The 22,909-nt window shown below is 49.3% G+C and overlaps 1 protein-coding gene and 1 long non-coding RNA gene across 3 annotated transcripts in view; both read left to right on the forward strand.

Annotated features, from left to right (window-relative positions):
- The window catches only part of GRAP2 (GRB2 related adaptor protein 2), a 66,546-nt gene extending 54,495 nt beyond the window's left edge, over positions 1-12,051 (forward strand). For both annotated transcript variants that reach the window (XM_055396342.2, XM_088837502.1), the window contains 6 exons: positions 150-241; positions 3,327-3,446; positions 7,183-7,351; positions 9,410-9,598; positions 10,923-11,045; positions 11,686-12,051. In XM_055396342.2, coding sequence (XP_055252317.1) covers positions 150-241; positions 3,327-3,446; positions 7,183-7,351; positions 9,410-9,598; positions 10,923-11,045; positions 11,686-11,865 — 873 coding nt within the window. In that variant the 3' untranslated portion in view covers positions 11,866-12,051. The remainder of the gene's footprint in view (positions 1-149; positions 242-3,326; positions 3,447-7,182; positions 7,352-9,409; positions 9,599-10,922; positions 11,046-11,685) is intronic.
- A 1,803-nt stretch (positions 12,052-13,854) lies between these two features.
- On the forward strand, positions 13,855-18,752 carry LOC148777738 (uncharacterized). Its single transcript, XR_016037715.1, has 2 exons — positions 13,855-14,512; positions 17,215-18,752. It is a non-coding gene; the product is annotated as an uncharacterized LOC148777738 (long non-coding RNA).
- Positions 18,753-22,909: the final 4,157 nt, after the last annotated feature.

The raw sequence follows: 22,909 nt of genomic DNA on the forward strand, positions 1-22,909 counted from the left end.
TTATTTTCCTCTAACTTCAAAAGCCTTTGTTCTTTTGCATTGGGTGGAGTTTGGATTGGGGTACATAGGTTCTTTGCCCTGCAGCCCATTTCTCCTGCTTCTTGAAGTCCTCCCCTCAGTGACTTCATCCTTCCTTCTCCTCCCTGTAGATCCTAAGTAACCAAGAGGAATGGTTCAAGGCGGAGCTTGGGAGCCAAGAAGGATACGTGCCCAAGAATTTTATAGACATCGAGTTTCCTGAGTAAGTATTTCCAGCCTGCGGAGATAGGCCTGCCCACACACACTCCCCTTACTTTTTCAGTAGCCACTAAAATTATCCGTGCACAGCCCAGACGCTGTCAAAAACGGTCGCCTCTGGAGAGGGAACCACGCAGCTGAAGGCCAGGGGTGGGAGGGAGATTTGCATTTCACGGCATTCTCTTTTGAATTTGATACCATGTGCAAGTATCACCTATTTTAAATTTATAAACCAAAGCAATCTCTGATTGTAACCATGGCGTTTCCAAGAATTCCAGTGGGGGTGCTGTCGGCCACCCCACCTCCACAGCTGCTGCTTCAAGGGCTCTTTTCCCCTATCTCCCAACCCACCTTCCATCCCAGTTCCAGGATGACATGACAAAGCTCTCAAAACCATGAGCTTCCTGAAACCGTGCTCGCACTCAGTGAGAGAGGTCGGGGAAATTCCCTCCATAAAGAGGAAACGAAAAGTTGAGATTGGGTCACGTGCGTCTCAAGAATTGACCACAAGGGTTAGATAGAAATCTAATCTTGTCTGAGAGTCAGGGTCTAGCCGAAGAGCAAAGGTTTGTTAGAAAACCAAAGCGGTGTTGGTGACTCTGGTGAGGTGCAACCGTACCACTCACAGGGAATCAGCACTGACCACTGAACCAACAGAATGACCACTGACCTCAGCGAGGGGGCCTTTGAGTCTGCTCTGTCACCTTCTAGGTGAGCACAGCACGCCCGCAGCTCCTCCACCTACCCCCCCCCACACACACTCTCAGCCAACCGCCTGGCTTCCAGGACAGTGGAGGCCCCCAGAAAAGCCCGTCTATGCCACCTGTCCTGACTCACTGCCTCCACCCACATCCCGCAACTGCTCAGACACTGCCTTTCCTGCAGTTGTTTGGAAAGAACCGTCTGTGCTTCGAGCAGAAGTCCTCCCCTCTCTCCCACATCAGCTTTCCTCCCTCTCTGCTGGCTCATACCCGGTGGCAAACAAAGATCCTGCGATTTCTCCCGGCTTACCAAAAAAAAATAAAACATGAAACTAGATAACAAAACCCTTGATCCCAAATCCCCTTCCCACTACGACTCCACTTCTTCCAAAGAATCGCTATATTCGCTGTCTCTAGTTCCTCTCCTCCTGTTCTCCCCGGAAGCCCCATGACTCCTTGGAAACCTTTTTATCAAGGTCCCAGTGAACTGCGGGTCCCAGTGTTCGATTGTCAGCCATCATCTCAGCATCGTTTGATGTAAGGAACCTTTCTTTCCCATGGAAACACTTTCTTCATTGGGCTTCCGAGACATCCTTCCTCCTGATTCTCCTCCCACCTCCCTGGCTTCTCCTTCCCTGGCTTCTTTGCTGTCTCCTCCTCACCTCCCCCCTCTCCTTTAGGGTTAGAGTGCTGCCCTCCCAGTGAGGCCCCCACACCACCACATTTTAAATGACTCCCCACCTCTGCTCTGTGTTCATTTTCCCCAAGCATTACACCAGCTGACTCCATGTTCTAACTGCTTCATTGTTTGTGACATGTCTGCCCCTTCCCCACTCAAATGTGGGTTCCGTGAGGCTTCTTGTCTGTTCTGCTCACCACTGCATCCACTACATCCTCAGAAGAGGGCCCAGCACACAGTACATGTTTAATAAAAGCTGTTCAGTGAATGAATAGCTTTGGAACCGATGTGTAATATGAAACTCTGGCACTCATTGCACAAGTAGCGCGTGGACATTTTTGTAAGTCTTGAAAGAAGTCACTTCTTTCAAGTGACTTCAACAAAACCCAGACAGAGGACGAGTGTGTATTTTCTAAACAGTTCCCTCTCTGGTTGCTCCCGCTTTCAAGAGATTTCTTCTGAGGATGGCTGCTGTGGAGCCTATTCTTTTCCCCTCCCCATTGTATTGCCTGTGGTGGCCACTTGTCAGTCCTGTAGGTTTTGTATGGCACCTACTCCGGCAGGATCTCCAGGCAGATGACGGTCAGAAACCCTCTGTTTCTAGCCCCTCAGAGCCTGACCAACCTTCCACTGCAGTCCCAAGTCTGGAAAAAGGATAATCCTCCCACCACCGCTGTCTGTTCAGTTCCTAAGTTCCAAAGGGCACAAGGGAACTGCTCACAGAGGCCTGTTGGACGCTCACCTTAAAGGGACACATGTGCTCGCCTTCCGGGGGCAGGGATTAGGTAGCAATGCTGCAGCAAAGGGACACCGCCCCACCCCATCTTTGGCCGCTGAGGAGCTGCGAACACTTGCTCTGCTCCACGAGGGTGAGAGAGGTTCCTGGCCTCTTGCTCTATGGCTGGAGCCACTGTGTGTCTTGCCTGCGTGCAAGTGCTCAGCCTTTTTCACATTCACTGTGCCGCCTGCAGCAACACTTCCACAGGCTGCCACCCTGACTGCTAACCTGAAAGAGCAGTTTCTCCTCGGTTCCTTCTTTTCCACAGTAAAGGTTATTTTCCAGCCAGGTTTCTTAGGGATGGTACGGGAGCTGGCTGGGTAGACGCCTCTCTCTGGCTGCCGCCAGCCTCGTTCACTTTCAAGCGTGCGTGGGGACCTCTCTGGGTGCCCCACAGCATCTGCTGGGCACAAGGCACAGCCATTCCCACCCCACGCCACTCAGAGGCCCTCGGTTGTGACCCATCTTCCCGGCCACCAAGGTCTCAGCCTGAAGCCAGCACCCAAGGGCCCGGCCAGTCCCAGCGTGAAGGGCCCCCTGTCCTCCCAGTGCACCCTCTGCCCCTGCAGTCCCTTTCTGGAGACGTACCTCTCACAGCCACCGGCAGGTGGCCGCTCCTGCAGCGAGTCCCTCCCACACTGTCCCGTTTTGTGCAGTGGCACATTTCCATGACTCAGGATTTCCAAGCAGGCAGGAGAGAGACTTCTCCTGGGGGGACAGGGCAGGAGGTACCTCAAGCGGACACTCACTTGCCTCGCCTGGAAACTGCTAGAGCGTTTGTTTGGTCTCAAAAGGGCCTGGCCCCTCTTGGGGTCTCTCCTCAACCCTTCTCCCTATGGGTCATCTCTCCCCGACTTCCTTCCCTCCCTACTCCCAAACCCCACCAGTCTGGCATCTCACCAAGATCCTCTGTTTTTATCTCATCTGATAGGTGGTTTCACGAAGGCCTCTCACGACACCAGGCAGAGAGCTTGCTGATGGGCAAGGAGCTCGGTTGCTTCATTATCCGGGCCAGCCAGAGCTCCCCCGGGGACTTCTCCATATCCGTCAGGTACTGGCCAATCCTGACTCCGCCCTGACCTACTAAAGCAATAAAACAACAAGGTGACCTCTTAAACATGACCTATCCCTCAGGAGCATGGTGGCAGGGGGCCCGGGCACAATGTATCAATACATTAACCTGCCTCCCCTTCCAGCCCTGGTGCTTTTGGAAAGACAGGATTTTTATCAACCTCACGTCTGTGTGTTTTACAGCACCATGTAAACCCAGCAGGTGCTGGGTGAGTGTCTGTGGAAGGGGAATGGGAAGGGAGAAGGAACAGAGAATTTCCAGAGGTTCACATCCATCTTGGACTTGCAATCTTTTTTTTTTAATTAGTTATTTTTGTTTGTGCTGGATCTTCGTTGCTGTACTTGGGCTTTCTCTAGCTACAGTGAGCGGGGGCTACTCTTCTTTCCAGTGCATTTCAGGGGCTTCTCTTGTGGAGCGCAAGCTCTCAGTGCATGGGCTCAGTAGCTGTGGCTCACAGGCTTAGTCACTCTGCAGCATGTGGAGTCTTCCCAGACAAGGGATCGAACTCATGTACCCTATGTTAGCAGGCAGATTTGTATCTGCTCTACCACCAGGGAAGTCTAGGGTTGCAATCTGAATATTTTCTTTCACTACCAATGCATGTCTGAAGAAGGGCAGAGAAAAATCAAAACCCCCAGGCACTGCCATAGGACACATCCGTAGTCGTAGGTGGCTGCACAGAAAGAAAGCCTACCTCCATGCTCTGTAATGCTGTGAAACTGACAGAACAGAGCAGAGCCCAGGAGGCCTGGGGTGGGGACACTCTGACAGCAAAGTCTTGCCAATGTGCGGCACCCCACCCCTTGGGAGGAAGTGACTCAGCTTAACATGACATAGCCACACACACAGAAGCCCCAAGTCTGAACAGACGGCGTGTGGTCAGCGTGCTGGGGATGGCGAGTCACACATCAGACTTGGTGACCACATGTGAAAGTGCAAGGATGGCAATAGCAGCACAGGGAGTGGTGTGACAACCTGTATGGTGAAACCTTACTGGCAAGTTACCTGAGCGGAGGTGCTATCTGGATTCTGCAATGTAATTTGAAAGGCATGCAGCTTTAAGTTCCTAAGTCCAATCTCAGGTGATAAACGGAGGCCACATCACTATTTAGAAAGAAAGTGCAGTACTTTAAGGAATAAGTAGGAAGGACTTAAAAAGAATGGCTTAAGGGGACTTCTCTGGTGGTCAAGGGGCTAAGGCTCCACGCCACCAAGGCAGAGGGCTCAGGTTCATTCCCTAGTCAGGGAACTAGAGCCCACACACCACAACTAAAGATCTCATATGCTGCAACTAAGACCTGGTGCAACCAAGGAAATAAACCAATAAATTAAAAAATAATAATAATAATGGGTCAAGCATTTGTATGCATTTGAGTCCCCAACAGGCTCAAGAATAGCTTGGTCTCTTAAGCATTGCCCTTGCAAGCTGACGCAAGCTCTTAGTTTCCCTTAACTAAAGCTTTCTTTTTTATAGCGTGGATGATGGTAATTTTTAGCTCAGGCCAATATTAATGTATCACCAATTCTAAACTTGTTAGGTCTTAATTCATGAACTTTTTCTCTATTAATAAATCTTACAACTCAAACCTGTTTCTTCAGGGCCACAGTTAGAGGCAACACCAAGCAACTTGTTAGATTGAAAGGTATCTCGGTGCCTTTGGTTTGCATGTTGAGGCTGGTTTTTTCAGTGAGGAATTAGGGTTTATCATTCCTTGATTAAATTGAATTCTACGAAAAACGATCAGCTTTGATGTCTGCCATGATCTTCCCTGACATTGAGGCTATGCAAACTCTTATGATGGTGATTATCACTGTAATCAGTTTTACCTCTTCTACAGAAATGTAGTTTAATATATTCCAAAGCAAAATCACTAATTTATTTATACATCTACTTTCTGTCCTGGCACAGATAATTAAGAGCTAATTGTAATTATCTATCACTTAGGATTAGTTGAGAGTCTGAAACACTAGACTGAGACTCTGGAGCCCTGAGTTACACCCTTTTCTCTGCCCTTCTCAGACCTCAAGACAGTGGTCCAGCCCCTCTCTCTCTACTGGCTAGATGACCAACTGCAGTCCTGACATCTACCCTGTCAGTACATGGGAGTGAAAGAGTTAATGTTTCTCATTCCCAGTTCTTTGACTAAAGAGATGGTGGATGAACAATCCTGTCACAAGAATATTCCCTCCTCCACACCCAGATGTGGGGAGTGATGACTGTGAGTCGAGCCATGTGGTGCTGGAGTGAAGAAAGCATATGTGAGTGACCAAAGTGGAAAGGGGAAGGGCAAGCAGTGATTGACTGCCAAGTGTTGGCTATGACCCCCAAGGTAGTTAAGCAGAGGTCACTGCACAGGTTTGCCTGTCTCTGAGCAGAGCCCCGAAAATAAGATGAGGAGGAAGATCAAAATGCCTGTCCCCTCTGAACACAGACGTCTAAATCCATCCCTTAGAAAGAATTATCTTTACTCTCCAACAGTCTAAATTTTTTTCCTGCAATTGATATCAATAACATCAGTTTATTTTTAGACATAAATGTGTGTCCATTTGACCAAGAAAACTTGACATCCAAACAAGAATGACTTGGTGATGGAAAATGGCTGGGGCTGTTAGTAAAGGCCCAGTCTCCTCTTCAGTGAATAAAATCCAAATTCTCCACCCCTGGTACAAATATGCTCCATCACTTCTGAGTTCAGCTGATGTCAAAAGCTCTGATCTAAAAGAAGTTAACATGAGGGGGAAAAAAATAAAGTTAGCATGTGTGCTTGGTGTGACAGTCCCCACTCACTAGACTGGAATTAGAGAACCAGAGTCCTTGCCTCAACTCTGCCCTTAACAGTGACCTTGACCAAGACCCTCCACCTCTGAGCCTCAGCACATTTTTTCCCCAACAACTCAAAATACTTTGTAACCTTATTTATGCAAAACAAGACCAACCAAGAGATCCCGGCTATGTAGAAAACAAAGCATGAGATTTCTCAAGGTAATTTTTGAACTTAGAGGAGCTGCTGCTGCTGCTAAGTCACTTCAGTCATGTCCGATTCTGTGCGACCCCATAGACGGCAGCCCACCAGGCTCCCCCGTCCCTGGGATTCTCCAGGCAAGAATACTGGAGTGGGTTGCCATTTCTGGTTCAGACTAATTCTGTTAACAGAAAGACAAGAAGGGCTTGAAAAACTCCTCCCCTCCGAGTGCTGGCAGAGTTCCTAGCCTGGTAAGGTCTCAGGCGTTGCCATGCTTCAAATAAACATTGTGAAAAAAGTCCTCAACCTTGTAGTCTTTAAAGCTCTTGGAATATTTTTTTCTTGTAAACAGGCGATTCCAGTATCAGAAGAAAGATTGCTTTCTGCTCATGTTAAAAAAAAAACAAAAAACCTCCTCTCAGGAGTTCCCTGGTGGCCCAGTGGTTAGGACTTGGTGCTTTCACTGCAGTGGACTCGGGTTCAATCGCTAGTAGAGGAACAAAGATCCTGCAAGCCTCGTGGCCAAAAAAAAAAATAAAAATTCCCTCTAGCTCAGCTTGAGTCCTGAGTGGCCTCTCCCAGAAATCTCCCCTAGAGTTTGACTAGGCCAGCCCACCTGCCCAGTGATGGGCCAGCCACCCACACCTCCGCTTCCTGCCCAAACAGAACTCCAGCATCCCTGGATGCAGTCGCCCCTACAGGCAGACATGCTCACCACGTGATACATAATTTGGATTTGTCTTGCTCTTTAGGCATGAGGATGACGTTCAGCACTTTAAAGTCATGAGAGACAACAAGGGTAATTACTTCCTGTGGACAGAGAAGTTTCCATCCCTCAACAAGCTGGTGGACTACTACAGGAAGAATTCCATCTCTAAACAGAAACAGATCTTTCTGAGGGATAGGACCCGGGAGGAACAGGTATGCTGCTGGCCCCCATCACCCCCAATCCAGAGATTCTGGGCAGTTTGGGTCCCTACGTGAACCCCTAAAACCATGCATTTTATGGGCAGGTCCCTGCGTGTTCTGAAAAGCAGAGATCTCAGTTTAAATCCTAGCTTAACACTTTCTAGGTATGTGACTTTGAAAAGTTCTCTAATTCTCAGTTTGTCCATCCACAAAATTGGGATAATAGTGACAGCTACTTCATAGGATGGTTCTGAAGGTTAGAGAATGATGTAGTCCATCCCTTACGTCATTCCTCATCACGCCCCAGGCAGTCAGTATACATGGGCTCTTATGGACACTTGTTTCATTCTTCACAGACGTTACCGTATCACAGTTTTCAGCCTAGCTCAGGAGCTACCCAAGGATGAAGTAACCTGGGGAAGCAGTAGGGCTACACATGGGGATATTAGAACCTCGAGTCCAGGACTAATGCAGCAAGTTGAGCTTTGTGACAGGATTTGGGGGTGTGGAGGGTAGAAGCCGGGGGCACTGGAGGAGAAAACTGGAGGTGGAATTCTTGCTCTTGGAACAGTTTGGAACATGAAGTATTGTCTTAATAGAAAATACTTCCAGGGACTTCCCTGGCAGTCCAGTGATTAAGAATTCACCTTCCAATTCAGTAGGTGTGGGTTCTATCCCTGGTCCGGGAGCTAAGATCTCATGTGCCTTGGGGCCAAAAAATCAAAACATGAAAAGAAGCAATATTGCAATAAATTCAACAAAGATGTTAAAAATGGTCCCGCATCAAAAGATCTTTTTAAAAATGCATCTCCAACGGACCTGGCTTTAAAAACTGATTTCATTGCTAACTATCCTGATTACCCAGTCAAGTGAAGAAAACTTTCTGAGCATCAGCTTTTCTCATCTGTAGAATGGAGAGAATATAATGCCTTCTTCATTGGACTGTGGTGAGGATAAGTGAGATATAATCATAGCACTCACCACAGAGCCCGGTCCCCAGATGGCACTAAGGAAATGTTAATTTGATTCCAAAAGTAACTTCACACACACACAATCTATAAAATATATTTCAGAGGAAATATCATGGTTATAGGAGATGGCTATTATAAGAACCAGCACTGAATGGAAGAGTTGAAATCCCACTGACAAGTTATCTGAAAAGGCACTGAGATGTTTCAAAGCAACATGTGCTTTTGAGAAGTAAAGAAAACCATCCCTTTCAAGAAACAGGTTGATTTTAAGCCTGAGAAGTTACAATCAAAGGAGAAGAGGGTGTTCCCAAATGCACACAGAAGTTCAGAATGGAAAACAAAGGTTAATACGGACCTTGTGAATTCTTTCAACCAGGAAATGGACAGAGATACTCATTTACTGAGTTGTGCACGCCGAGATGAGAGAGGAAACATAAAACTGCACTAGACTGGATTTAATGAGTTCATTCTGCCAAGTGCTTATAACAGTGCCTGGCATATGCTAAGCCCGGGGCTCTGTGTAATTGTTTGTTAAATAAAAATAACAAGAAAGTGTCTCTGAGTCATGAGGTTGTGGTAGCATTCAGGAGAAAGGTCTTGTTTTTTTCCCTACATGCCCAGCAGCAGGCCTGGTTTCCATGGTGCTGTGAGAGCGTTGCTGTTTGGGTCTCTATCACCAGGCTATAAATGACAGTTCAAAATCATGCAAAGTCAATAGCAGAGCTTATCTGGAGGATAGGATGTCCAGCAGTGTGGCAACATGCGATAAGGAGGGGTGGCATTGTGTCAGTAAAATGGAATATTTAAGCTTGATTACACAGAGAAAAATAAGCCCACGAGGAAGGGACAAGATGGGTACCAGGTGTAAAGTGTACGAACTAGAGACCAAACTCCCCAAAGCAGGAGAATCTGAGAATGCACAGGCCACTGTGAAAATGTGATGATCTGAACCATTGATTTTCTTTAAGCTGCTCCCACCCCCATCAGCTGTTTCTTGGAGGGGTCAGGAGCTAAGTTTGGGAACAGCTGCTAGAAGGGCTGGGTCAGGCCAGGAGAGGTGGGAGGAGGATGGATCTGTGGCATCTCTGTTCTCTTCCAGGGTCAGCGGGGCAACAGCCTGGACCGGCGGTCCCAGGGAGGCCATCCCCTGAGCGGGGCTGCGGGAGAAGAAATCCGGCCTTCGATGAACAGGAAGCTGTCAGATCACCCCCTGCTCCCTCCTTCACAGTATCCCCCGGCCCCACTACCGCCACAGCAGCGATACCTGCCGCAGCATCATTTTAATCAGGTACCTGGGAAGGATCAAGTGGGCACAGGGAGTGGAGGATCTGCTCTTCCCCCAGGCTTCAGCAACCTTGTCCCCACGGCCACTCAGTGTGTGAAATACCCCACAGTGCCAGAAACAACTGAAACAAATAAATGTTGGGGGCCAACTGTCTGTCCGGCGAAGAATGTCCCGATCCAAGCCTGGTCCCATCTGGTCTCACTGAGCCCAGAGAAAAGATCCTGGGTCCTCAGAGGGCAGAAACATGAAAACTGCTTTTGGCAAAGACATCTCTGTGAATTAAATGAGTCCCTGCTTAAACACGTACACACACACACACAAACATACATATACACACATGCATACATGCACACACATATACACATTCACACGTCCATACAAACATACAAACTCACACACATATACACATACACACATACACCTACACTCAAACACACACACTCATACACACACACACTCACCCTGAGGACTCCATGAACAATGACTTCATTTTTCCTAACAGCACAATTCCAAACCTTTTTGTGTCCCTTAACCCATCTGGCTGTCGAGATCTACAGGAAAAACAGATTAAGGCCAGAAATGGAGCCTTGCTTATTTATTTATTTATTTATCCCCTGCCTTGTTCCAGATGGGATTTTAGATGGCTCACTGAGATGGACAATATAGCCAGATAACAACATCCCTAAATTCCTTAGCAGGGCACACAATGTCCTCCGTGAGCTGCCCAGATCTGCCTCTCCAGCCTCATCCCCTGCTCCCTCCCCATGCAAACATATATCCAGGCGTCCTGGTACTTCCTCTAATTATCAGAACAGTTCACTGCATTTTCTCTCATGCTTTTGAGTCTTTTTATTTGCTGTCCCTTCTGCCTGAAATGCCGTTTCCTAGTCAATTCTACTCTTTAAACAGGAGTTCGAGCATCACCTGCTCTAAGAAGCCTTCCTTATCACCCAGGCTAACTCAGACACTTCTCTCCGCTCACTCATCACTTAAATGCAAACGGCTCCCCCTCTGAACTGATGTTCTCTGAGGACAGGGGCCTTCTCTTTCCAGATACACAGTCCCCATGCTTAAGACAGTACTAGACACATGGTAGGTGCCTGATAAATATTCCTTGGTTGAATGAGTGAAATCTGTCATCATCTTCACAACCTAAGGTCTGTTTGTCACCCTATACGCTCTCTTCCTTATTGGGGTTTCTTGTCCTCCGCATTAAGTATTCTTGGAGCTCTGGCTACGTCCATGGCATCGGAGCAAGGCACTGGGGGAGCCCATGAGGGATGCTCCCAGCGGTGTGGTGACGACTCTCTGTCACATCTGTTTCTAGGAACGCCGTGGAGCCAGCCTGGACATAAACGATGGGCCCTGTGGCCTGGGCATGGGCACCGAAATGAATGCCGCCCTCATGCACCGGAGACACACTGACCCGGTGCAACTCCAAGTGGCAGGGGTATGTGAACGTCCCTCTCTGGGCTCAGTGGAGAAGACCAAGGGGCCAAGTAGAGAGACGGTTGGTCCTCCAGAAGAGGCCTCACACTGCACGGAGTTCACATAGAAGTGGAGGGAACCCAGCCAGTGATGGTGGGGCGAGAGTTCCCCGGCAGAGCTAATCCCAGCTGGCATCATCCAGCCTGCTGTTCTCAGTTTGGCTGTCGGGCCTTGCCCGGTTCTCATATTTCCTGGCTGCCATTCTAGCAGAGGGAGATCTGTTGCCTTTATCACTGATGAGGTTGTGCTGGCACCGAGGGCTGTTAGTCTGGGCATGCTGTGCTCTGTTTGTCACTTGAAGAAAATAAAAAAAGACCACCTATTGATGTAGGGAAGAGCAGCACTCAAGGATCCTCTCGGGTCCTGATGGGATAGGCTCAGGGGTTGCTCAGGGCTAGGCACCCGGGTCTGCTTTCAGTGGCAGCAGGGTTTGAGACCTCTCTGGAGAGCCATCCATCAGCCTTCGGGGCAGGCTGCTCACAGAGAGCTTTGTTTGGACCACAGGGCCAGCAGATTCTCTTCTGTGTGTGTGCCGGTGGCTCAGAGCCCAGCTTGGCCAGCCTGGGCTCAGCAGGGCCTCTCTCTGTGTTTTTCTCCAACAGCGGGTGCGGTGGGCCCGGGCACTGTACGACTTTGAGGCCCTGGAGGACGATGAGTTGGGCTTCCGCTGCGGAGAGGTGGTTGAGGTCCTGGACAGCTCCAACCCCTCCTGGTGGACCGGCCGCCTGAACAACAAGCTGGGCCTCTTCCCTGCCAACTACGTGGCACCCATGATCCGATGAGGCCCTCTGGAGGGGACGGAGGCTTTTGTCTGAAGCTGCCTGCCTGCAAGGGACAGGGCAAGGAAGAAAAGCTTGGAACTACACACACATGCGTGTATATATATGCGTGTGTATATGTTCATATGCACACGCATATATGTGCCTATGTGTCCACACATTTTTAAATAGTAATTTATTGGCAAGTTAGTTGCTTACTTAGTCGATGTGAAAGGAACTCAGGTGGAGATTTATATTCATACTTATTTTTCTACTCCGCTCAGCCGGTGTGCGGAAAGAAGGCAGCGGGGGCGTTGGGAAGCAGGAGGCAGGGAAAAGAAATTGAAACGCTTCCTGTCCTTAAGTCAGCATGGCTCCCTCCTCATCTCAGAAATGCTCTCTGAGAGGAGCTAAGCAGATCCGCATCTGGCACTGGACGCGGAACAGCAGGGCGGGGCTGGACTTGGCGGGGCTTGTTCTAGTTTACCTGAACGTCCTGCTTCTCCCCTGCCCTAGGCTGGGTGTGCGGGGCCCCTGACCTCCTCTCCGCCAGGGTGGGCACTGCTGGGTGGAGGGTGAAGGCACAGGTCTGAGCTGGGCACGGAAGGGGTGCAAGGGGAGGGCTGGAGCAGCCGGGGCCCCAGAGCCTGGCAAGGCAGGCCCCCCGGCCGATGCTCCCTCAAGCGAACATTCCTCAGCTAATCCTCTTGCCTGTGGCTGATGTGGAGAAACAGAGACACCGTGAGAGCCACACACTGTTGGGAAACGGAGGGGTTTCTCACAAATCCCTCACTGGCTTTCTTGGGTGTATCCTTCATTTTCCCCTGCAACCAAGAAAGCAGCACTGGAGAAGGCCCAGGTGAAGATGGCGGACTTCAGAACTACTGTTTCGTGGTTCCCAGGGTGTCTCTTCAGGGCTCTGTTTGTTTCCCCTCTTGGTTTTCTGTATTTTGAAGACGCTATGCCCAGCAGCACAGAGAGATGCCCATCCCTCATGAATGTTGTTTAGAGCCTTGTGGGCCAGTTGGCCATGACCCTGGGTGGCAGGGGGCTTTGAGAGAGCCTCCTGTTCCTCCGCCTGAGGGACTGCTGCTGGCGCCTCCCGGCCTGCGAGCTGCACCTGGGAAGGAACCCCACTGCTGCTGTCTCTCCTTCACCTCAAAATAGACTGCTGTCTCCCAGGGCTCACCCTGGGGGCGTGAAGAACGGAGCAGGCCGGCTGGGGAGCAGGGAGGGACACTGGAGGAGGACGCCCAGGGTCCTCGCGGAGCTGGAACAAACCTGCCCCGCGGGCACCTAGGAGGCGGGTGTGTGTGTTGGGGGGTATGGTGGTCCTGAGACAGGAATGAAAGGGCTGGGGCGGAGGTGACAGTGAGGAAACGCAGGGTGGGGGCATAGGGGACGGACCTGTGGCTCTGTCCTCTTCCCACCCATCCTGCTCTGAGGAGGGACAAGGCTGCCGCCACCCAAGGCGCTGAAGAAGCGTTTCTGACTCAGAAAGTCAACTGCCCGTGTTAACGCAGGCTGTGTCCTATTGACTCTGAAATCTCTCATTCTCTGATCCCCCTGTTGCCTTTAGAGAAAAGGGAGAAATGAAAAAACTCTGTGGTGGGAAACTCTTGGGAGGGAAGAGAAAAATAGCCCTGAGAGGCAGCGGGTGTTGAGAAAGTGAAGAGCCAGGCCTCTGGAAATGAAAGTGCGGGGAGGGAGGAGGGAGCGGAGACATTTCCAAATATCCTGGAGCAGCGTGAGAGGCAGGAGGGGAGGAGAAGGCGCAGGAGGTTAAGTGGGGACCGTTGGGGAAGACACTGGGGTGATGGGTCAGGGGGCAGAACCGGGGCGCCGGCAGGGGGGACCGAGGCTGGTGGGCAGGAGGGACCGGGCAGAGAAGACACGGCGGGACCAGAGACAAAAGAACAAAGGCCAAGGAGCCCTGATAAATGTTCCAGTGCTGAGTGATGTGAACAAGTTACAGGAAATAAAAGCCAAAAGTAGTGTTTGATTTTACAGTATTCACAAACCTCATGCTTTAAGCAGCCTGCGGACTGGGTCCCTTTTGTCTGATGCTGTGGGAAGACCAGTCCCAGGGAAGACAGAGGAAAACAACTTGATTCTAGCCTGGGTTTTGTGCCTTGAAACACTCCTCAGGAGAGTGGTCATATTAATGAAACACAATGCCTTTGTTTTTCCGGGCTGGGTCTGGTGTCTGTGTCACACACCCCTCGGGCAGAGGGCAGGAGTCACTGACCTGGAGCGGCTGACCGCACAGTGTGGGCAAGGCTTTCAGAATCCCTGGATCTGGACCTTCTGTTCCACCGAACTTTTGTTGTTTTTTTTTTTTTTTAATTGAAGGACAATTGCTTTACAATATTGTGTTGGTTTCTACCAAACATCAAATGAATCAGCCATAGGTTTACCTATGTCCCCTCCCACTTGAACGTCCCTCCCATCTCCCACCACATCCCACCCCTCCAGGCCATTACCAAGCCCGGGCATGAGTTCACTGAGTCACACAGCAAATTCCCATTGGCTATCCATTTTGGATGGCATCACCAACTCAATGGACGTGAATTAGAGCAAGCTCCAGGAGATGCTGAAGGATGGGGAAGTCAGGCGTGCCGCAGTCCATGGGGCCGCAAAGAGTCGGACATGACTGAGCAAGTAAACTACGGTAACCATCCGTTTTACATGGCAATACCTGTTTCCATGTGACTCTCTCCATTCATCCCACCCTCTCTTTCCTCCCCCATCCCAGCTGTGTCCATAATTCCCCAGAGCTTTTAACCTCTCTGAGATGCTCGGAGAGCCTTTCTCCTGCTCGTTGGACAGCTCAGTTCAGAAGGAGGCCAGGGTCACCCTAACCACCCACAGAGAGGACCAGCCTAAGAGAACAAGGACCACGCTCTCTCCATGCAGTGGGGGGAGGGGATCCTCTAGCCCTACCCGGGGACAGCTCTCTCCACCTCCAGCACTTCAGCACCAGGGGCGGGTCCCCCGCCGGGTCACCAGTCACACAACCAGGAAACAACATTGTCTCTGAACCGCTCTGGGTGACTTGGGAGCTACCAGGAACTTCCAGAGAAAATCCAGTTCCTGTTGGACCAGTCCGGTCTCCCTCACCACTTGCAGAGGCTCGCAGCATTTCAAGTGTCTTGTGACTGCCCCTGCCCGCCCACTTTTAGATGGCCCTAGGGTGACCTGGAGAAGGAAAAGGCAACCCACTCCAGTGTTCTTGCCTGGAGAATCCCAGGGACAGGGGAGCCTGGTGGGCTGCCGTCTATGGGGTTGCACAGAGTCGGGCATGACTGAAGCGACTTAGCAGCAGCAGCAGCAAGGTGACCTGAGGCAGAGCTTCTCAAAACCAATGTTCCTATGAATTGCCTGGTTATTGTTATTTAGTCACTAAGTCTTTTGAGACCCGTGGACTGTGGCCCACCAGGCTCCTCTGTCCATGGGACTCTCCAGGCAAGAATATTGGAGCAGGTTGTCATTTCCTCCTCCAAGGGATCTTCCCAACTCAGGGATGGAACCCGTGTCTCCTGCATTGGCAGGCAGATTCTTTACTGCTGAGCCACCAGGAAAAGCCCAATGTGTGCTTGCTAAGTCACTTCAGTCATGTCCAACTCTTTGCGACCCAATGGATTGTAACCCACAAGGATCCTCTATCCATGGGATTCTCCAGGCAAGAATACAGAAATGGGTTGTCATGCCTTCCTCCAGGGGATCCTCCTGACCCAGGAATTGAACCTGCATCTCTTATGTCTGTCTCCTGCATTAGCAGGTGGGTTCTTTACCACTAGCATCACCTGGGAAACCCAATGGGGAATATGTAAAACGCAGAGTCTGATTCAATCCTGCATCAAGCTCCAAGGTGATGTTGCTGGATCCATGGACCACACTTGAGTAGCAAAGGGAAAGAACCCGGCAGCGAGCTAAACAGCTACAAAATCTAATCAAATCCCTCTTCTAAGGATACTCAGGCATTTTTCTTTGTCCCTAACAAGTCACTTTGGCTATGGAATAGGCAGACATGATTCAGAACTGTCAGAACACCATTTGCACTTGGCAGCCCAGATTTCTTCTTTTAGCATCTTCATCTCCATCAAGAATCAAGGAACATCAGAGAAAGAGGCATTCCGATGAAATATAGAAAGAGATTTCCTAACAGTAATTACTGTGAACACAAGCAGAGATTATAGAAATTGTGAAAGATTTCTCAGGAAAGCCTTAAGCTCCTGTCAGGTGTGGTCCAGCTTGGAGGCAGGGGGATGGCCCTATGACATCATCAGATCTCCGTTAACTCCAAGCAAAACAGGTCACACGTGGGACAGACTGGCGTGGTTCAAATATTTGCTATTTGCTTTGTGTAAACTTGGCCTGGAATACCAAGGAAAGAGCCTGAGAAAAACTTGTTTTATTTTATTTATTATGTATTGTTGGCTGTGCTGGGTCTTCGTTGCTGTGCAGGCTTTTCTCTAGTTGTGGTGCGGGAGTGCTAGTCTCTAGTTGCAGTGTATGGGCTTCTCATTGTCCTGGCCTCTCCCATTGTAGAGAATGAGCCTCTGGGGCGGGGAGGCTCAGTAATTGCAGCTCCCAGGCTCTGGAGCACAGGCTGAATAGTTGTGGCACATGGGCTCCAGCTCCACAGCATGTGGAATCATCCCAGACCAGGAATTGAACCTCTGCTCCTGTTGAACCTCTGTCTCCTGCATTGGCAAGCGGATTCTTTACCGCTGAGCCACGAGGGTTGCCCTCAAGTCTTTAAATACTTCTATCACCTTGGAAATGTTATCATCATCTCTCCTTTAGGCAACTGAATTCACCTCCACCCTTTTCTCCCTGCACATCCCCTTGTCCCCAGTTCATTCACTACACAGATCCCAGAGCCAACTTTGTAAAACATGAGTCTAACGGCACCACTTCCCCGCCCAATGCACTTAGGTTTATATCCAAGGTCTTAGCGCAGCTCTGTGAGGTCTGGCCCCCCTTCACCCTCCCCAGCCTCCTCTGTTTCATCTCCCCTCTTTTGTTTCATGTCCCTGCCCCCCTGGCCTTCTCTCAGCCTCCAGATGGCCAAGGATCTGTCTCCATATCTTTCAGACCTGCTATTCTCTCTGCCTGGAATGCATATCCCCTGCTTTTCACCTGGCTTAACTCCTACACCTCTCCAGCTCTTGGTTTAAATGTTACTTCCCCAAATTGTCCTTTCCTGACCCCTAATCTAAAATAAATCTTTCCCAGGACTTCCCTGGCAGTCTAGTGGTTAGTTCACTGCCAAGGGCCTGGGTTCAATTCCTGGTTGGGGAACTAAGATCCTGCAAGCCACGTGGCACAACCACAAATCATCATCCTTGTCGTCATCCTTCCCATTAGACTATCTCGTGGTTCCTGGTACTTCTCCTGAGGAGCACATACACAGAGGATGGTGCCAGAATGATTACTATGACCCATTAGACGGTAAGCTCCCTGCAGGCAGAATCGTCTCTGTTTTGTAAACCACTGTAGCCCCAGCTTCTTGATATTAACATTGATGCCCAAGTTATAGTAGCTCTTGGCCACATGTGCGTGCTCAGTCTCTTTAAGTCATGTCTCTTTGCAACCCATGGACTGTACCCACCAGGCTCCTCTGTCCATGGGATTTTGCAGGCAACAATACCAGAGTGGGTCACCATTTCCTCCTCCAGGGGATCTTCCTGATCCAGGGATTGAACCTGTGTCTCCTGCATTGGCAGGCAGATTCTTTACCACTGAGCCACCTGGCTCTTGGCCATCTGCCCCAAAATCTCCAGCTACTTCTGGAAGCCCAAGAGACAGAGGATGGTATCTCTCATGTGTTTAAGCACCAATCTGCTGGTATCTCCTACTCTGGCCATGTTCAATTGCCCGGGACACCCTCTGCTGTCAACGTCTCCCCTGATACTGCAGATTCACTGTGTATTGCATCTCTCTGCTGGCAAAATGGCCCAGTCCTTCAGGAAAACAAATATGCCCTGTCGTCCGTGTGGCAAGGAGTTGGGTAGAGAATGACCTGCACCCAACTCTGAGTAGCCCTTGTCCCTGGGCCCCAGAGAGGCACTGCTTGGGTCCAGGGTCCCTCACCAGAGTCTCTCCATCAGATAGGACAGTGAGGCCACCTTCTCCTTCACCTCTTTTCTTTCTTTAAAATAAATTGTTACTCTTTTTTACATTTATTTTTAAACTATTTATTTGACTGTGCCAGGTCTTACTTGCAGCATGCAGGAACTTCAGTCTTCATTGTGGCCGTGTCTCCTCTTTCCATGGAATTTTCCAGGCAAGAATACTGGAATGGGTTGCCATTTCTTCCTCCAGGGGAACTTCCTGACCCAGGGATTGAACCTAGTTCCCTGACCAGGAATTGAACTGGGCCTCCTGCATTGGGAATGTGGAGTCTTAGCCACTGGACCTCCAGGGAAGTCCTCGTCTCTTTTCTGTCTCTCTCCCTATCACCCCTTTCTCCTTCGCTAAAAAAAAAAAAAAGTTCCTATACCTCTTCATTTGTGCAATAGTGTCCCAGGAGATGTGCACTCAAGTTGTACAATCTGGGCTTAGCTACAATTCATTCATGAAATCAACAAATGTTTACAAAGCACTCCTGGGGCCACACGCAACCAGCCATTGGGCCCTTCCCACCTCTCGACCTTGCCCTCTCTCTGCTTCTGTGCCAGAGTCATTGCCTTGTTTCAGACTTCCCTTGCTTCCCTCCCAGGTCCCTGCCATGGTCTCAGAACAGGCCTCCCTGCCTCCTGGCTGGCCCCCTCAATCCACACTGCCAGAGCTGATAAACATGCAAAGCTGATGACATCAGGCTTCTAGCAAAGCCTTCAGGGGCTCCCCATGGTTTTCAAGCTAGAGTTTAAACTCCTTAGCTTCTCACTAAAGACATTTTGTGATATCCTGACTCCTGCTTGTTTGTTCAGCTAAAATCCCCACCTCTGCCCAGAATGAGTCAAGGTATCTCAGACCTCTGAGTCTTCCCAGCCTGTTCCTTTTGCCTGGATTTTCTCCCACTTTTGATCTAGACCAGTGCTGTCCAATACTGCAATGATGATGGGAAAGTCTCTATTTGTTCTGTCCAATGTGGTGGCCTCTGGTCATATATGCAGTGTGTCCAGTGCAGCTGAGTTAGACAGCCAAGTGCCTACTTATTGGGCTGTTTAGATCCAGGCAACTGCTACTCCCTTTAAAGTACTTCATTCAAGGCTCACGTTCTGCGCTGGGAAGCCACCCCAACTTCACGGCTGATGTAGATTCTCCTTCTTTATGTCCCGTAGATTCTTTGCTCTGTCTCTGTCCCCACACTCAGAACTTCACCGCATCAACCTGCCTCCCTCACTGCCCTGAACAGTTTTGAGGGCAAACAGTTCACTCAACAACATGAATGCATTAGTGGGCTGGTACAAGTTTAACAATTGGCTCTTTGAGGAAAAGCCCTGATTTGTCATGTTTGTCAATTCAGTGATATAAATACTCCTACTAAGTGACCAGAGAACGAAAAGACAAACCACAGAATGGGAGAAAATATTTGCAAAAATCCTATCTGATAGATATGTTGTCTAAGACTGAGATCCAAAATAAACAAAGAATTCTTTAAATCCAACAATGAGAAAATGAACAACCCAATTCAAAAATGGACAAAAGAACAGACACATCACTGAAGATATAAGATTATAGGTAAATATATGATAGATGCTCAGTATCATATGTCACTGTGCTGTGCTGTGCTTAGTCGTTCAGTTGTATCCGACTCTTTGGATCCCATGGACTACAGCCCACCAGTCTTCTCTGTCCATGGGAATTCTCCAGGCAAGAATACTGGAGTGGATTGCCATGCTCTCCTCCAGGTGATCTTCCCAATCCAAGGGTCAAACCCAGGTCTCCCACATTGCAGGTGGATTCTATCCCGTCTGAGCCACCAGGGAAGCCCAAGAATACTGGAGTGGGTAGCCTATCCCTTATCCACGGGGTTTTTCCAGCTCAGTAATCGAATCAGGGTCTCCTGCATTGCAGGCTGATTCTCTACTGGCTGAGCTACCAGGGAAGCTCCTCATATATCATTAAAGAGATGCAAATTAAAACTATGAGATACCACTACACGCCTCTTAGAAAACTCAGGACCTAAAGCACTGACAGCACCGCGTGCTGGCAACGGTGCGGAGCAACAGGGACTCTCAGTCACTGCTGGTGCAAATGAAATGAAGTCAAAATGGTACAGCCACGTTGAGAGAGCTTGGCAGCGTCTTGTACAACTAAACATAGTCTTAACATACGCTCTATCAATCACTCGTGCTACCTGGCATTTACCCAAAAGAGTTGAAAACTTATATCCACACAGAAATCTGCACATGAATGTTTATCGCAGCTTTACTCATGATTGCCAATGCTTGAAAGCAACCAAGATAGCCTTCAGAAAGTTAATGGATAACTAAACTGCAGGACACCCAGACATGAGCTATCAAGCCATGAGAAGACATGAAGGAAACCAAAACGCATATTACTAAGCAAAAGAAACCAATTTGAAACAGCTACAATAACAACTATATGATATTCCAGAAAACACAAAACTATAGAGACAATGAAAAGATCAAAGGTTGCCAAGGGTGAGCAGGGGATTCGTAGGGCTTCACAGTAAAATTCGCCTCTCTGATCCTATAATGGTGGTTCTACGTCATTTTACATTTGTCAAAACCCACACCAAGAGTGAGCCCTGACAGAAACTATGGACTTTGGGTGATAGTGATGTGTCAATGCAGGTTCATCAGCTGGAGCAAATGGACCACTCTGGTGGGGGATATTGGTAATGGGGGAGGCTAGGCATATGTGGGGAGAAGGCAATGGCAACCCACTCCAGTGTTCTTGCCTGGAGAATCCCAGGGACGGGGAAGCCTGGTGGGCTGCCATCTGTGGGGTCACACAGAGTCGGACACGACTGAAGTGACTTAGCAGCAGCAGCAGCAGCAGCAGCAGGCATATGTGGGGATGTGGAGGAAAAATAATGAAAATCTCTATCTTCTTCTCTAAACACTTCTCCTAAAACTGTTTGAAAAATTCAAGTTTATTTAAAAAAATCAAACCACCTTGGCTGACTTCAAGCTAACAACATGACATCACTGAACTCAGAGTCGAGTAGAGATGTTCACAATCGACTCTCACGAGCACGTAGGAGCCAGCTCCAGCACACCACTGGACGAATGAATGAAGCAAGTGTGCCGGATGCTGGGAATAGAAGAGATGCCTTCAGACTCCTGAGGAAGAAGCCTATTCAGACTTGCAAGAAGCAGGACATGCGGCTGCAGGTCTGATTTCAGTTCCATGCCATCAGATAAAGGATTGAGGCGTCATGTCTGACTTATTCGGGAAGACAGACTTTTGTTTCCTTTGGGTACTCTACCATTAACAGTAAGCCTTGTCAGGGTGTCTACTGAGTGCCCCAGTAAGAACTGAGGAAAGTGAGTGAGCCTGAGGCCAGGAAGCAAGAGAACCCGTTAGGAAGGTTTGCTGTCGAGCACACGGAACTCTGACCTGACCAGAAGGGTTGTGATGTCCTATATAAGGTGTCCAGAGGAAGGGAAGTCTCTGGCTTGTGGAGTTCAGTGGCTCGTCCTCTGAGCATCGGTGGTGTCTCTTCTCAGTGGCAGTTGCAGTTCCAGGCATCACAGGCACTCCGACAATATCAAATGAAAAAGAGACATATTCTCCCCTAGTTTTAGTTAAGGAGAAAAAAACCTTCTCTGGAAGCCCTTCAGCAGCCATCTCCTCAGATCCCACTGGAAATGACTAGATCACATGACATTCTTCTTTTTTCTCTATTTATTTATTATTTGACTGTACCAGGTCTGAGATGTGGGTGAGGAATCAAGAATCTTCGCTGCAGCATACAGTATCTTTAGCTGAGGCACATGGGCTCTAGTTCCCCATCCAGGGATCGAACCCAGGCCCCCTGTACTGGGAGCCCGGAGTCTTAGCCACTGGACCACCAGGAAAGTCCCACATGCCATTCTTAAACCAAGCGCTTCCAAGAGACAAGACCATGGTGACTGGCTTAGGCCAACTGGGGGGACCTGAAGGGAGACAGAACCTGGGAACCCAGGCAGGGCTCTGCCCACAGGAAGAATCGGATAGGGGTAGAGTAGCAGAGGGCGATGGTTGTCAAGACCCAACTACAGGGATTATTAGAAGAAGATCCACCTGGTTTATGACCAGGCCATTTCATAAACATTTCTTGAAATAATTAAGGACCTGGAGTCCAGTGCTTAAGACTTCGAGCTTCCACTGCAGCGGGCACAAGTTTGATCCCTGATCAGGCAACTAAGATCCCACATGCTGCACAGTGTGGCCATTAGAAAAAAAACTCATCATGGTCTAGTAAAATGTTAATAAAATGCATGTTTAATTATTTTCTTTAATTAAGAAACAAGAAGGCAACATGAGGGAATATGGCTTCCTAGCTTCCTCCTCTAGGTTGAAATACCTGTATTGATACACACACACACACACACACACATAGATACACACACATAGATACATATACACACATATGTGCACACACATATACACATAGATACGTACATACATATACATGTGTATACATAGATATACACTGATACACACATGCACACATGCATACACATGTATACACACAGATACACACATACATACATACGTATACACACACACCCTGCCATCAGCGCTCCTCTAAGGATTCCCACGTGCATGTCAATGGGGACAGGTTCCATGCTATTCAAAGAAACCAGAACTGTACATACTAAGGCCTTGCATCAGCTGTGAGGGTGGGGCCCCAGCTGGCCCAGGTCTGCACCATAGTCCCAGCAACTCTCTGGTCCTGAGACTCCCCTAGGCAGGGACCTCCAGGTATGGCTCTGTGCAGGGTCATCTGTGGCCACGGCCTGATGTGGGTGACCCCGTTCTGACAGGTCTGAACTCCCCAGGGTTAGCAGCGCAGGGTGCCTCTCGCCCCTGCTCTGACCTGGTTATGGGGAGTTGCTAGGTAACGGCTTCGCAGCCTCTGCTTCTTCCCACGCCGAGGAAG

The sequence above is a fragment of the Moschus berezovskii genome, chromosome 6 (assembly GCF_049115385.1).
Source record: "Moschus berezovskii isolate FMDL1 chromosome 6, NW_MosBer_1.0, whole genome shotgun sequence".
NCBI classification, from domain to species: domain Eukaryota; kingdom Metazoa; phylum Chordata; class Mammalia; order Artiodactyla; family Moschidae; genus Moschus; species Moschus berezovskii.